Source organism: Seriola dumerili, unplaced genomic scaffold (assembly GCF_002260705.1).
Source record: "Seriola dumerili isolate Sdu_G_001 unplaced genomic scaffold, Sdu_1.0 BDQW01000468.1, whole genome shotgun sequence".
Taxonomy (NCBI): Eukaryota; Metazoa; Chordata; class Actinopteri; order Carangiformes; family Carangidae; genus Seriola; species Seriola dumerili.
This window is the reverse complement of record NW_019174723.1, coordinates 3,265,146-3,277,581: the sequence shown is the minus strand read 5'-3', so window position 1 is coordinate 3,277,581 and position 12,436 is coordinate 3,265,146. Positions and strand designations below refer to the sequence as shown.

The following is a 12,436-nucleotide window of genomic DNA, read 5'->3' as shown; positions in this document are numbered from 1 at the left end:
CCTTTATATTGCGGTGAAAGAACCGGTGTGGAGATCCACAGCAGATTTCTGAGAGAGCACCACTGAAACTGAAACACCTAAAAAGAGGTTAATAACATTTCATTCTTGGAGATATAAGGGCCAGGACGAGCACTGAATTCACATTCTGCTCAGTTTTCTGACTTAATATATTCAGGATCTGTGCTCATCCTCCTTGAGAAATCCAATGATATAGTTCTTTACTCTGTTGACTAAGCTAATTAAGTTTTTTTTTTTAAAGAAAATACTCTGTGTTTCATAATCACAGCAACCCTGTGATTAATTTCAACTAAACTTAAAGCACCGTTATAGCAATCTAACTTTAAAAATTCTTATATGAACCCTGCTATTTTATACAGCACTTAAAGTCATTTAAGGTCTACAAGTTCTTGCAGTGTGTGTGTGTGTGTGTGTGTGTGTGTGTGTGTGTACTTATAGGTGAGCATGCTCAGACTAATTTCAATCCCTTTTGTGAATGGCTGATTATCACAATCTGTAGTTTAAGTTCAGGGGCAGCAGCAGCAGCAGAGTTAAAGCACTTCAGAGTGAGCGAGAGACGAGGGGGAGAAAGTGTGTGTCGGCATGGCCCAGAAAAATAACTGTAAGTTCATGTTCTGATTAAGTTAATCTTTTCTACCTTTTTCTCTTCAAGTAGTCGAGTTGATTACAAACAAGAGCACTAACAAGACAGCTAAGGGTGTGAATGAATGGCACCGCTAATATGCCTGGATGAGACATAGCACATTTCACTAAGACTTAAAGGCCTTTTGTTTGTTGCCTCAGGATTCTCACCTTGATTCTAATCATTATCACGTTTGAGACCTAATTGTATTGCGTCGGGGAATGACTCTCATGCTTGAAATCTTAAAGAGAAAACAATGCTATAATAATTTTAATTGCGACTTTCACCTCGGGTTGTCATAACCAAATGCCAGGTTTTATGTATTCATGTGGAATAGAGTTAAATTAAAACCGAGAAGGGTACGATTCTGTAAAAGGTGTATTGATTCATTTTTCTTTTTTTTCAACAAGTTACGTGAGTGTATTGAGCCTGTTGTTAAATCCAGCAGGAATTTCTCATTGCAACAACAGGCAGATTAGTCTCACTGAGCTCTCATTCTCTCCCTCCCTCCCTCCCTCTTTCTTTCTCTCCCCCTCTAACATGCAGTTCAGTTCTCCATCAGGGAATACAGAGCTTCAGATCAGCATGTGGTCATGTCACTCTTCCGTGATGGGATACTCGAACATGTGTACCCAGCCTTCTTCAATGCCATAAGCAATCCAGACCACGTTGGCATTGCTCTGAGTATTTCCATGGCCGGCTATGTGCTAGGAGGCAGCTCCTACTTCCAAGCATTACTCTTTGGCAGTGCATGGGCCGGCCTCATTTATTACTTCTGCCACGATATCTACGAAGGCTACATGATGAGGCGGCTGAGCACAGACATGGCCAACATTCAAGCCAATTACCTGGAAAAACCAGATAATGGTTTCTGGGTGGCAGAGGCAGACGTTAACGGCCAGTCCAAGGTGGTGGGGATGGTGGCAGTGATGGGGAAGAAGGGGGAGGAGGAGGAAGGAGGTGAGAGGTTTGATAACTGGAACGGAGGAGGCCCAGAGTCTGCCCAAGATGCTGAAGACAGGAGTTACGGTGAGATGTCCCACATGGTGGTGGCGTTTCCATGGCGTCGCCAAAACCTGGGTTCACAGCTGATGCAGAAGGCGTTGGACTTCTGCAAAGAGCACGGCTATACTCGCCTCATTCTGGACATCAGCTCACCGCAGACAGCGGCCATTTCCCTGTACCAAAAATTTGGCTTCGTTCAAACTGGATCCCACAGTAACACGCACGCTAATCGCTGGTTCTCCAAACTGGCTAGAATAAATGTGATACGAATGGAGAAGTTCATTTAACCCTAAGTGGACTTTATACCTGAGCGCCTAATACAACCTCAACTGTACAGCACATTTAGAGTATTTCAGTTAATTTATGCTTCTTGTCTCGTTTAATGCAAAAAACCCTCTCTGCTGAGTGAGATCTGGTCACTCGTGTCTCCAGCCTACTATCATGCTAGTTTGAAGAAAATACATTAAATTTCATGTTTTTTCCACAAAGCAGCAGTAATGATCTGAGTTTCCTTGTATTTCTTCTCGCCTTGATGTATTATGTATACACCTGCACCCCTGACAGACCAATGCCCACAACCACAGAGAACAATGAGATTAGTCAACTTCTCTGTTTATTTATAATTTGCATATGGAAGAAAAACTAATCTTAATTTCTTTCGTCCTTTTTATTAAATTAATTATTGCGCATTAAACAGAACAAACTGCATTCACATTCAATTATCTATTGTTCTCCTGTCCACCAAGGAACATAATATATATATATATATTTATATATATATATATTTATATATGAGAGGAGAAATGTAGTCATTTGGAGGCAGAAGAACTTTCTTTTAAGCCTCTTTCCAGGGAGAAGTTGAATCCCTCTGCCTCAGAGGAATTAATGCCAGCTGACTTCTAAGACCTCACAACTCTTTGCTTAAAATACCAATGAAAAATGCAATAGTATCAGGACATTGGGAGGTTTAAAATTCTTTGGAGCTAAAAGAGCTGTGTGTGTGCGTGTGTGTACGTGTGCGCCATAAAAAGAGGATAAAGAGTTCAGTATACCGCAACGCACGAAGGTCATCATACACAAGGCAAATACTGAGATTATCGACACCAAACAATAGAGAAAAAGCTTAAGTGTTTCCACATTGGTGGTCTTATAACATATGTGAGGAGGGACTGGACAAAATAGGGGTGAGCGTACCATGGGAATTGATCTTTACAACATTGAAACTGTGATAGTTGGCTAGTATTTGTGAAAGCAGTATATATTTCCTTTAATAAATCTAGCATTGTGCAGCATCAGCTAAACAATGTAGATTTACAGATTTTTTTTAACCTACATTGCCTTAGAAATCCCCCTGAGGTGATTACAACTTCCAAAATATTATCTGCACTGCACAGTAGCAGCTTATCTTGAAAGAGTGTGTGCCCACTGACAGTGAGCCTATAAGGGAAAACATCAAGCAGCCAATGTGCGCGGTGACAGGTGTAGCCTAAATGAGTTTCAAGAGGGAGTACTGTATGGATGGAGCAGCTTGGCACCGAGACACACACACACACACACCATCAGAGGCCTTCAGGCATCAATCATTCCTGCTGAGGCTGTCGGAAAAAAATTAGGCTGGTGGCCAGCAGGCAGGTGCTGAACTAGCCAGAGGAAGATGAGCCTTAATGCTGGCCAACCTGTTGTCATCCTCTCACAATTACCAGTACAATTGGCCTCAAGGTAATGACAGCTTGATTGTAATTCCTCTCATACACATGCTGCACGAACGAGCCAGCTGCCGATTTGAAGGTGTGTTAGATGGAAAACCTTTGCAAATACTCTTGCACAAGTCAGAATAGATGAAGCCACAGTTTCAATAAAAAGTGATCACTGTCTTAGAAGTTGTCATGTTTTATTTTCTTACAACATTGAATCAAAGTAGATTTAATATGGCTTTTTGACACTATTCCACAAAATAAAAGCCTTTTCAAAGTAAAATAGAAAATAAGATTCTTCCTTCATCTTCTCAAAGTCAGTATTTAAAATTGTAGATGTACTTCTGGGCCTGTGTTGATAGATATCTATCATCTTTGGACATCTGGTGTTGGTTTCACAACAGCAGTCAAAGACTACGGCTTAAATCAAACTAATAGACGTCTATATTCACCATTGCACAAGGCTTGATTGGGAATGTAAGACTTTTTTTTATAATTACAAAAACATGGCTGACTGAGAAACTGCATCAAACCGCTCAGTTCACTCCACCAAGGAAATGTTTTCCTTATTCTGCAAAAATTCAGCAGATATTTTGCAGACTGACAGCTGCCATCTTGAATTGTCAGATAAACTGAGCACTCACAAGTCAAAAACACTGAAATCTTTCACTCACACATGATGTGTGTGCAGTATTTGCCTGTGGGGGAGGGGGGGCAAACAATGCAGACCAGTCTAAAATATCTTTGTGAAACCTGAAACTGTTAGATTTAGGGTTAGCTCAAGCTCTGTCAGGTTGCATTGGGATTATGAGCAAACAGACTTTTTTAAATGCAGCCACAAATGGACTGAGCTCTGAACTCCTGAAATGAACATTATTGTTTTAAGCAATTACTGTGTAGCTTTGGCTTTAAAGGTTTCACCTTCCAGATACAATCAACTGAAACCCCTCAAACCTTCACAGGTGATCTCCATTTAAAGGTCCCATATTGTATAAAGTGAGATTTCCATGTCTTTTTTTGATTATCTTCTTATGAATATCAAAACTTAAAACACCGGAAAAGTGTAAAATATGGGACCTTCAACTTAATTTGTGACTTCTAAAACCAGTTGGCAGTGATTATTCAACTGTGTCCTATTAAAGAAAGGAAATACTTAACTTGGAAATATTTCCTCACCAGAAAGTAAACATGCATTTTATATTTCATATTTGTAATTTATTTAGATCATCTCGCAATGATGTTTCAAATAGTTTTTTTTTTTTTTATGTTGATCAGTGTAAAAGAAATGCATTAAATCTGCTTTGATTCAATGTTGTAAAACAATACAACATAACAACTTTCAAGTGAGGTGAACTATGGTGTGAAATTTCATTTTTCATGGATGCATGCATGCAGCAGTTGAGAGATCATTGGATTTATTAGCATACGTAATGAGAGAGCAGACTTCATAGAGGTTTGTAGTCCAACTTCAAAATCCTCTTTCTTTTCTGTTTGTGTCTTCTTTTCTTTTAGATTGTGGTTTATACATAACCAAACTTGAAGGGACTTTTAATCCGTCTGTCATTATTGGACCAGAGGTTAAGATAACATATGAGATCAATGAAATAGGCAGACTCTCATCAAAGGATGAGCTCAAGAAATCCAATTGGAAAACTTTTCTTTGTCCACTACTTTTAGGGTCGGGCAGTGAGTATGTGTTAGTATGAGTGTGTGTGTGTGTGTGTGTGTGTGTGTGTGTGTGTGTGTGTGTGTGTGTGTGTGTGTGTGTGTACTTGTCTATTTGTGAGCAGGGATTATCTGGAGCATTCCTGTGTGCATGGATTCTCACCATAAGGTATTTCTTGTGATATTGTATTAATCAGCCTTGTATCAAGACTGAAGCCATCAAGCTTATCATGGGAAAAGAGTTAATATATCTTAAGGCAAACTTTGGTGCCACTTCCAAAGCAATAACAAAGCAAGTAATCAACATTACAGGCGGCGCCTGTGTGTAAACAGGTCTGTTTCTGTTTCTGCATTAGCGCTCTTATGAATGGGCAAAGATTGTGGAGATTAATTGCATCAGGATACCAGTTGCCTATGTGCTGTTGTCTGAGAGCCAGAGGTAGATTTGTTTGGATCATACATCATCATATGCTTCTCACCACTGGCTTGCATAATCACTTTTCATCTTTCTTGCACCACAGGAAGTTATTTTTTGGCCGTGCCGCTGAACTTCATTGCAGAAGACAACACCTGGCCAATTACTCTGGGTATTAAATCACAAGTAACAAAGGCATGGCAAGCACTTACACAAACAGATAGCTTATCCTGCACTGTCAATTTGCTGTATTTTGGGAACATGACATTATGCAGACTCTGCACTTCCTTATACTGAATAATTGGTCAATTATTCGCTGCATGGTTCGAGAATGATAAATATGTTTTCTTATAAGAGCAGAGTATTAGACCATAGTGCACACTCTGAGACACTAACAGGTAAAGTATGAGAAACAGGGGAGATGTGCTAACTGGATCCTTTTAAGTTATAGCTTACAGTACATCACTGGAACATGTACAGACGCATAATTAGAGTCATTATCATTCAAGATTGGAAATCAAATTATGGGATAAATATGGAATTAGATGTAGCTAATGAGTTGGTATTGAATGTGTTTACACCACAGTGAACCTAAACATTGTGGATAAATGTTCCAGACAATATTAGACAGTGGCTCGTTTGCTGAGCTCCAGCTCCAGTGCAAGAGGGCTATGGGGACTCAGTCAAGGAAGTAATTGGACACAACAACAACCGAAAAATTGATCACAGCTGTTGTAATTAGGAGGAATATGGTACAATCAATTTTTTCACATTTCAGGCTTGAAACTGAGTTACCCACAGTAACTGGATTCCAATATACAATATACAAGGGGGTAATGATTATAGTGTGATCCTCCTATGGTATACTTAAACTGATTGTGTAATATTTTTGTTTAATGAAACAAGAGACTCAATCAAAGGGGACTGTAAAAATATTTGGTTGAGGAGAGGGCTGGATCTTATCTTTCATTTTATGTGTGTGTGTGTGTGTGTGTGTGTGTGTGTGTATATATATATATATATATATAGTACCATAAATCTCGAATGGCCACTTGAGGCTGGCTTGCCATAGACTTCCATGTTAAAATGCTTTATTTATATGTTAGCAGTAATTAGCAGCTTGTGGTGCTTGCTCACCATACTTGGCTTGTTAACTAGCTAGTTAGCCAGCAAAGGAATTAGCCTTGAGTTAACCGTTGAGCAAGCTATAGGCTACTCACACGGCCATTTTTGGATTAGCTGGGAGTAAAAGGCAGAGTCAGGCACTGCCAAGATGGCAACAGTAGAGCAGCCCAGTCTGAGCTTCAACACTGCTTTTCAGAATCCTTTGGGTGACGTCACAGAGCTACATCCATCTTTATATTACCCTTTCATAACCTTACATGTGTTTATTATTGTTACAATGATGACAAAGGTCCCCTAACATCAAGCAGTCATTGTAACTCAAACCGCAATGTTTTCCTAAGCCTAGACAAACCGTAACTATAGTGTTCTCATATTGTAAAATGGGTTTACTTTTTCAACAGTGGTTTGTAAAAAAAGATTAATGATGTCCTTTTGATGGGGGTGCCAGATCAGAAAATGTCTCTGTGTCATTCTAAAGAGCACGGACAAGCTATGTATTTTGTCATTTGATTTGGGAAATATGTTGCATGGGTTAATGTTATATGGCAGATGCTTTACTGTACTCATTCTTTTGCTTATGATGCAGATAGAAATAAAAGTGGGAGCAACTGTAGGCAAGTGAAAAATTATGCATTCTATTGAGAGATAATATTCAACCATTAATAACTATAAAGACCCACATGTATTCTCTTTCACAGAACTGACATATTGGTTCCTATAGTTGATCTTGATGAGTCAGCCTTATACAGACACAGGAACCTCTGGATAGGGCCAAATACACCTTTTTTACCTGTGTTTATTGTGTTAAATTCATGATTAAAGAGTTGTGTTTAATAATAACACAATTTTACTATTTGATACTCTTTTTTTTTTTTTTACCATAAATCTTCTAAGTACAGGCTGAAATAAAATTTTAATCTACCCCCTACTCACCTCCACCCTCAAATACTTTTCATACAGTCCTTAATTAACAATATTTGACAAGTGTAAGTCATGATCCAATATATTTAAGAAATCATTACTTTCTGATGACATACAGAATAACTTCATCATATCTCTCAGTTTCCAGACGTATTGAAGGAAGTAAGGAAAATAATCCCCATCACAAATGGCCAGCAGAAACCATTAAAATCCAGCTTTGATTGATCTCTATATTAACTAAAGACTTCTGAAGTTATTTGACAAGGAAGCTGGAAGACGGTACTTTATCACGCACATTCAATGAGTCATGGATTAAGTTGTGCTGCAGTGAGGATATCTGGCACGTGTCACAGTACTGGAGTGAGGAAAGGATAATGTCTCAGTCTGGGGTGATATGATTTGTGCTTCAAGAAAGAGAAATAGACCTGTTATGGACTTCGATTTCTCCTGGAGGAAACGGCTGCAAGGATACACGGCCGTCACTCGGTTTTACAGCACTCGCCGCCATCTGTTATGTAACTCCATACATGCCAGCTGCCATATCAAGACAGATTACACATTCGTTAACAATGCTGCTACTTGAATTAGATGCTACAAAACCAGATACCTCAGTATAACCTTGCTGTGATGTCTTCAAGGCTTCAACCCTACTTCCTGTTCTCATTTTGGTCCACTTACATGTATGAACAATACTTACCCCTGCTGCATATTTCAAAAAGACTATTTAAGTGTCAAATTGAAGCTATTATTGTCTGGGATTCTGACATTTTGTAAATTATTGGCTAGAAAAGAGCACAGTGGGATGCGTATAAATCTGTTGGTGAGCTTTGTGTTTTCCTCAGCCGAGTGTCACAGTCTACAGTGAGCAACAAGACAAAACACAGTGTGACTGGAGAATGTGCAAGGTGAGATGAGATGTGATCTCTGGAGTGAATCAAATGGTTAAGATGCTGGGTATTGGCTGCCTTTGGAAGCCTAATAGGAGATTTAATAGGCCCAGACAGAGAAACAACTTACATTTTTCATGATGCAATTTCTCAGGGGTATTAGTGTTTGGACAAGCTGACAAGCCTACACGATATTTATAAACAATCTGTTGTGGACGCTTCGAGTCAGGTGTCTCTGAGGATCATTTTAGGTTGGATTCTTACATCTCGAGCAGAGGGCCGAAATGGATTTCTCTCAAAATGAAACACAGACACACCTGCTCGAAGAAAATAGGATCTACAGTACAGTGCCTTCAAAACGCAACTCTTTGGGTAAATACCTTTGAACAGTTTATCATAGGGAGCCCGCAATGGTAGATTACAGGTTCAGTATAATTCTCCTTACTCGGTCAAATAAGAAAAGACAAGACACAGTTAATGCACAGTGCAGAAAATGGAGGATGGATGCCTAAAATACATATATAAAATTTATTTTGAGGGTAAGTTGTTTTGCTGTCTTACCGGGGGTTTGATGGAGGGTTGACATCAGTTTGGCGTCCCTGCATTCAGTGATAAGATGTGGTAACCCTGTCTCCTAGCTGAGTTTTTGAGTATATGTTGTTTGTTAAATCTGATTGTTGCTTGTTTAATTGTGGACATTTCATCTATAGAGAAATTCTTAAGATTTGAAACCAACTTTTAAGAGGCTTTCACATGTCATTTGTTGCCTTAAAGACATGATGTACTCAGGATGTAAACCCTGGTCTCTGATGTCAAAGTGCTGCATTTTGTACACCTACCATCCACCTCAGTGGCCTCCTAACAGCTAGCATGAGGTACATAAGTGTACCTGATAACACAGAACACAATCCAGGCAGCAGTTATGTTTCCCTACTAGACATAGTTGCTAAAACAAAATAGCATTATATTCTTCATTTCTAGAAGGCCAGATTGGGTGTGGGTAGGCAGTTAGCCTTAAAAAAGAGGAGAAATGTGCCCCCTAAATGTGTCTTAATTGCATGTTGTGTCTTCCTAGCTAGCTTCTAAACATTTCCTCTGTAAGGCCTTTGTTCAGGTGTCATCTGGGTTTTCTTCACAGTTTTCAGGGCTTGACATCTTAATGAGGATGAGACTTGAGGAGTGTTGCTTTGTGCCTTGACTGGGGCTAATATTAAGCTAGCTGGCTAGCTGCATGTGAAACCATATAATGTCTCGTTTTCTATTTCCATGTGTGTTAAGTACAAAGGTCTGTCTTCATCAGCTTTGATAGAGCTGGGATGAGTAATGTAACTAATTACTTTATAAGTGTATTTGTACGGAGTGTTGGGGAAGCTACTTTGTAAACATAGCTTTGCAAGTTACCAATAACTGCACTGGAAGAAGTGGAACTACAGCAAACCTATGCTAAAGGAGAAACCTAGTTTGGTTAACTAAAGCTACTTCGAAAACATAGTTCAAACTACTTTGTAAAAAATGATCAAATTAACAATTTTAACAAAATATAATACAAAAAAGTCACACACCAGCTTATTGCAGCATATTGCCTACTTGTTCACAGGTCATCCAATGCTTTGGTTTAGTATACAATTACTACTTAAATACGTCCATGGTGTTTCCCGATTCGGGACATATGGTGGTGATGATGATGTCGCTGTGTGAACACTAAGCAACACCACCACCCTTGGCTTCTGCACATGAACTACACAAAGGTCAGGTATGTGGTGGTGGCTGCCTGACGAATGCATTGCCTGGGCATGCCTTCACAGCAGTCAGTGACAGGGGGTTCATTTTAGTAGAAAAGCAATGGTAAAATGAAAATAAAAAACGTTCCTTTCCTTTTATGGCCCAAAATTGTTCGTAGTTTCAGTGGTTAACCGCACAAAAAAATGGCCAACAAAAATAATTTAACTACTTGAATCACAATGTACATATGAATGTAGTTGATCTACCACCAAGCTACTGCTAAATGTAGTTAACTGTAATCAACCGAACAGATAGACGGATAGACAGATATGGATAGCTTCACAAGGTGAATATCAGAGAAAATGAAATGCATCCTGTGTGCAGACTCACATCGCTGCGGCTGAGCTGGCAGCAGCCTCAGCCATCCGATGCACTCTCTCCTGAGGGAATAGATTTAGTTGGATTTTTAATTATCCGACTCTGATTTCTAAATTAGTTTTTTATGCCAAAACTAATAATAACAATAGACAGTGACAGATCTTGGGAGACTTGAATATGCCTATGAAGAGACAGATTGTTCTCTATCCAGGCCATCGGAGATTACCAACCCCACTTAGAGGGCTATAAGCAAATAAAAATACTTGTAAGACAATGAAATGACACAATCACACCAAGGTCTTAATTATTATTCTTGTCAGGCATTAGCATATGAATCACACTCATTCGTGTCTCATTGATACCCTCTTTGCTTTGTAGTTATTTTGTAGTTTGAAGCACTCAGCTGGATGTTTCCTGCTGCACCGTAATTATTGAATGACAATAACAAAAATGCGTTTTTAGTAACTAGGCTGTAAACTCACACAACGAACACACGCAGACAAATAAATACGATGATATTTAGGAATGTAACACTGGAGTCTGCAAGTGAAGCAGTCCTGGATGGTGGAGACAGTGTCTTCAAATCGCAGCAATAAGTCTTCCTCTTCAACTCTGTGAAAGCCCACCCATCCGTCCACCCACACACAGGCTCACTGTCACCACTGTATCTCTCTCTCACACACACACACACACACACACACACAGACACACACACACACACACACACACATACACAGACTTCTAGACAAACCTTCATCCTTCATTTAGTGGCGCTTCCCCACTGTACAGCCGAACCGCCACACCAATATCACTAAATTTGACCAAGTTACACCTTGAGGCTGCCTCGGCCAACGCTTCGAGGTGAAAACACATGATTATTACTCGAAGACAACACACTGTATCCCGGCAGCTTGGACACCAGCTACAAAGTAGGATAGACAGATGGATATTTACTAATTCTGTGTGCTGCACAGAGACTGAGCAGTCTGCTTCGGATCTCTCCGGGTCTGGCAGCAGAGTCCTAGCTGAGACCCTCTGAATAAGCACATCCTCCTGCTCCCTCCTCAGGAGACTTAATTGTTGCTGGACATTGTTTGTGATTCCTGCCAAGTTGCCGGAAAGTTTCCCCACTCTTGCAGCTTTTTGTAACCCCCACACGGCAGGGTCCCTGTGCTCTTATTCTCATCACATCATCTGATTCATGACTATGGAAAAAGCTGATGAGACCAAAATAACCAGCGTCTGAGGGGCATCATCAGTCACATTACCTCCTCAGGGTCAAGCACGCAAACCACGATGTCCTGACCATGCTTGCATCTTAAATTTGCTCCAATCTGCGTGTCTGGCTGATGTTCTGTACTACAGATCATGAACTGGCAAAACTTTGCTGAACTGCATTTGTATTTCATATCTTGTTCTTCTGTAGTATTTTAATCAGGATTAGGCTGATCAGCATGTTTAGCTTTTAACGATTTAGTAAGAACATAATAGAAATATATCTCAAGTATAATCTCAAGAGTTCACCATGTCACTAAAGCTTTGATGCATAAAAGCCTCAAACTATTTGTCAACTATTAACAAGAATAAAGGCCTGCAGCTCGGTGAGGCTGTACTTTAAGTGATAGTTTGAGTTATTTGAGGTGGGGTGGTTTAGAGCAGTGGTTCTCAAAGTGAGGTCCTTGAGGGGGTTCCTGGGGGTTCCCAGCAAAAAAGGGAGTAATTTATTTTCACTTGCATCTATAAGTAACATAGTGACAGAATGAATGAGTATTTTTGTCATGGGTTTGAAACACTTTCTGTAATAAAACTTCTAAAAGCAAAAATCTGACGGGGGTCTGTGGTCTAAGTTATGTCAGTTTAGGGGTCCTTGATGTGATAAAGTTTGAGAGCAAGAGCACCTATGCTTACCTCTGTCCAACTCAAACAGCTGATATGTGGCGTAATACAGTGCGCTGTAGGTGCACTTGTGCAGAGGAATACAATC

The 12,436-nt window shown here is 39.8% G+C and overlaps 1 protein-coding gene across 1 annotated transcript; it reads left to right on the top strand.

Annotated features, from left to right (window-relative positions):
• Nucleotides 1–600: 600 nt before the first annotated feature.
• Nucleotides 601–1,932, top strand: LOC111234875 (probable N-acetyltransferase CML3). Its single transcript, XM_022763070.1, has 2 exons — nt 601–619; nt 1,187–1,932. The coding sequence occupies exons 1-2, from the start codon at nt 601–603 to the stop codon at nt 1,930–1,932; spliced, it is 765 nt and encodes a 254-aa protein (XP_022618791.1).
• The last annotated feature ends 10,504 nt before the right edge of the window (nt 1,933–12,436 follow it).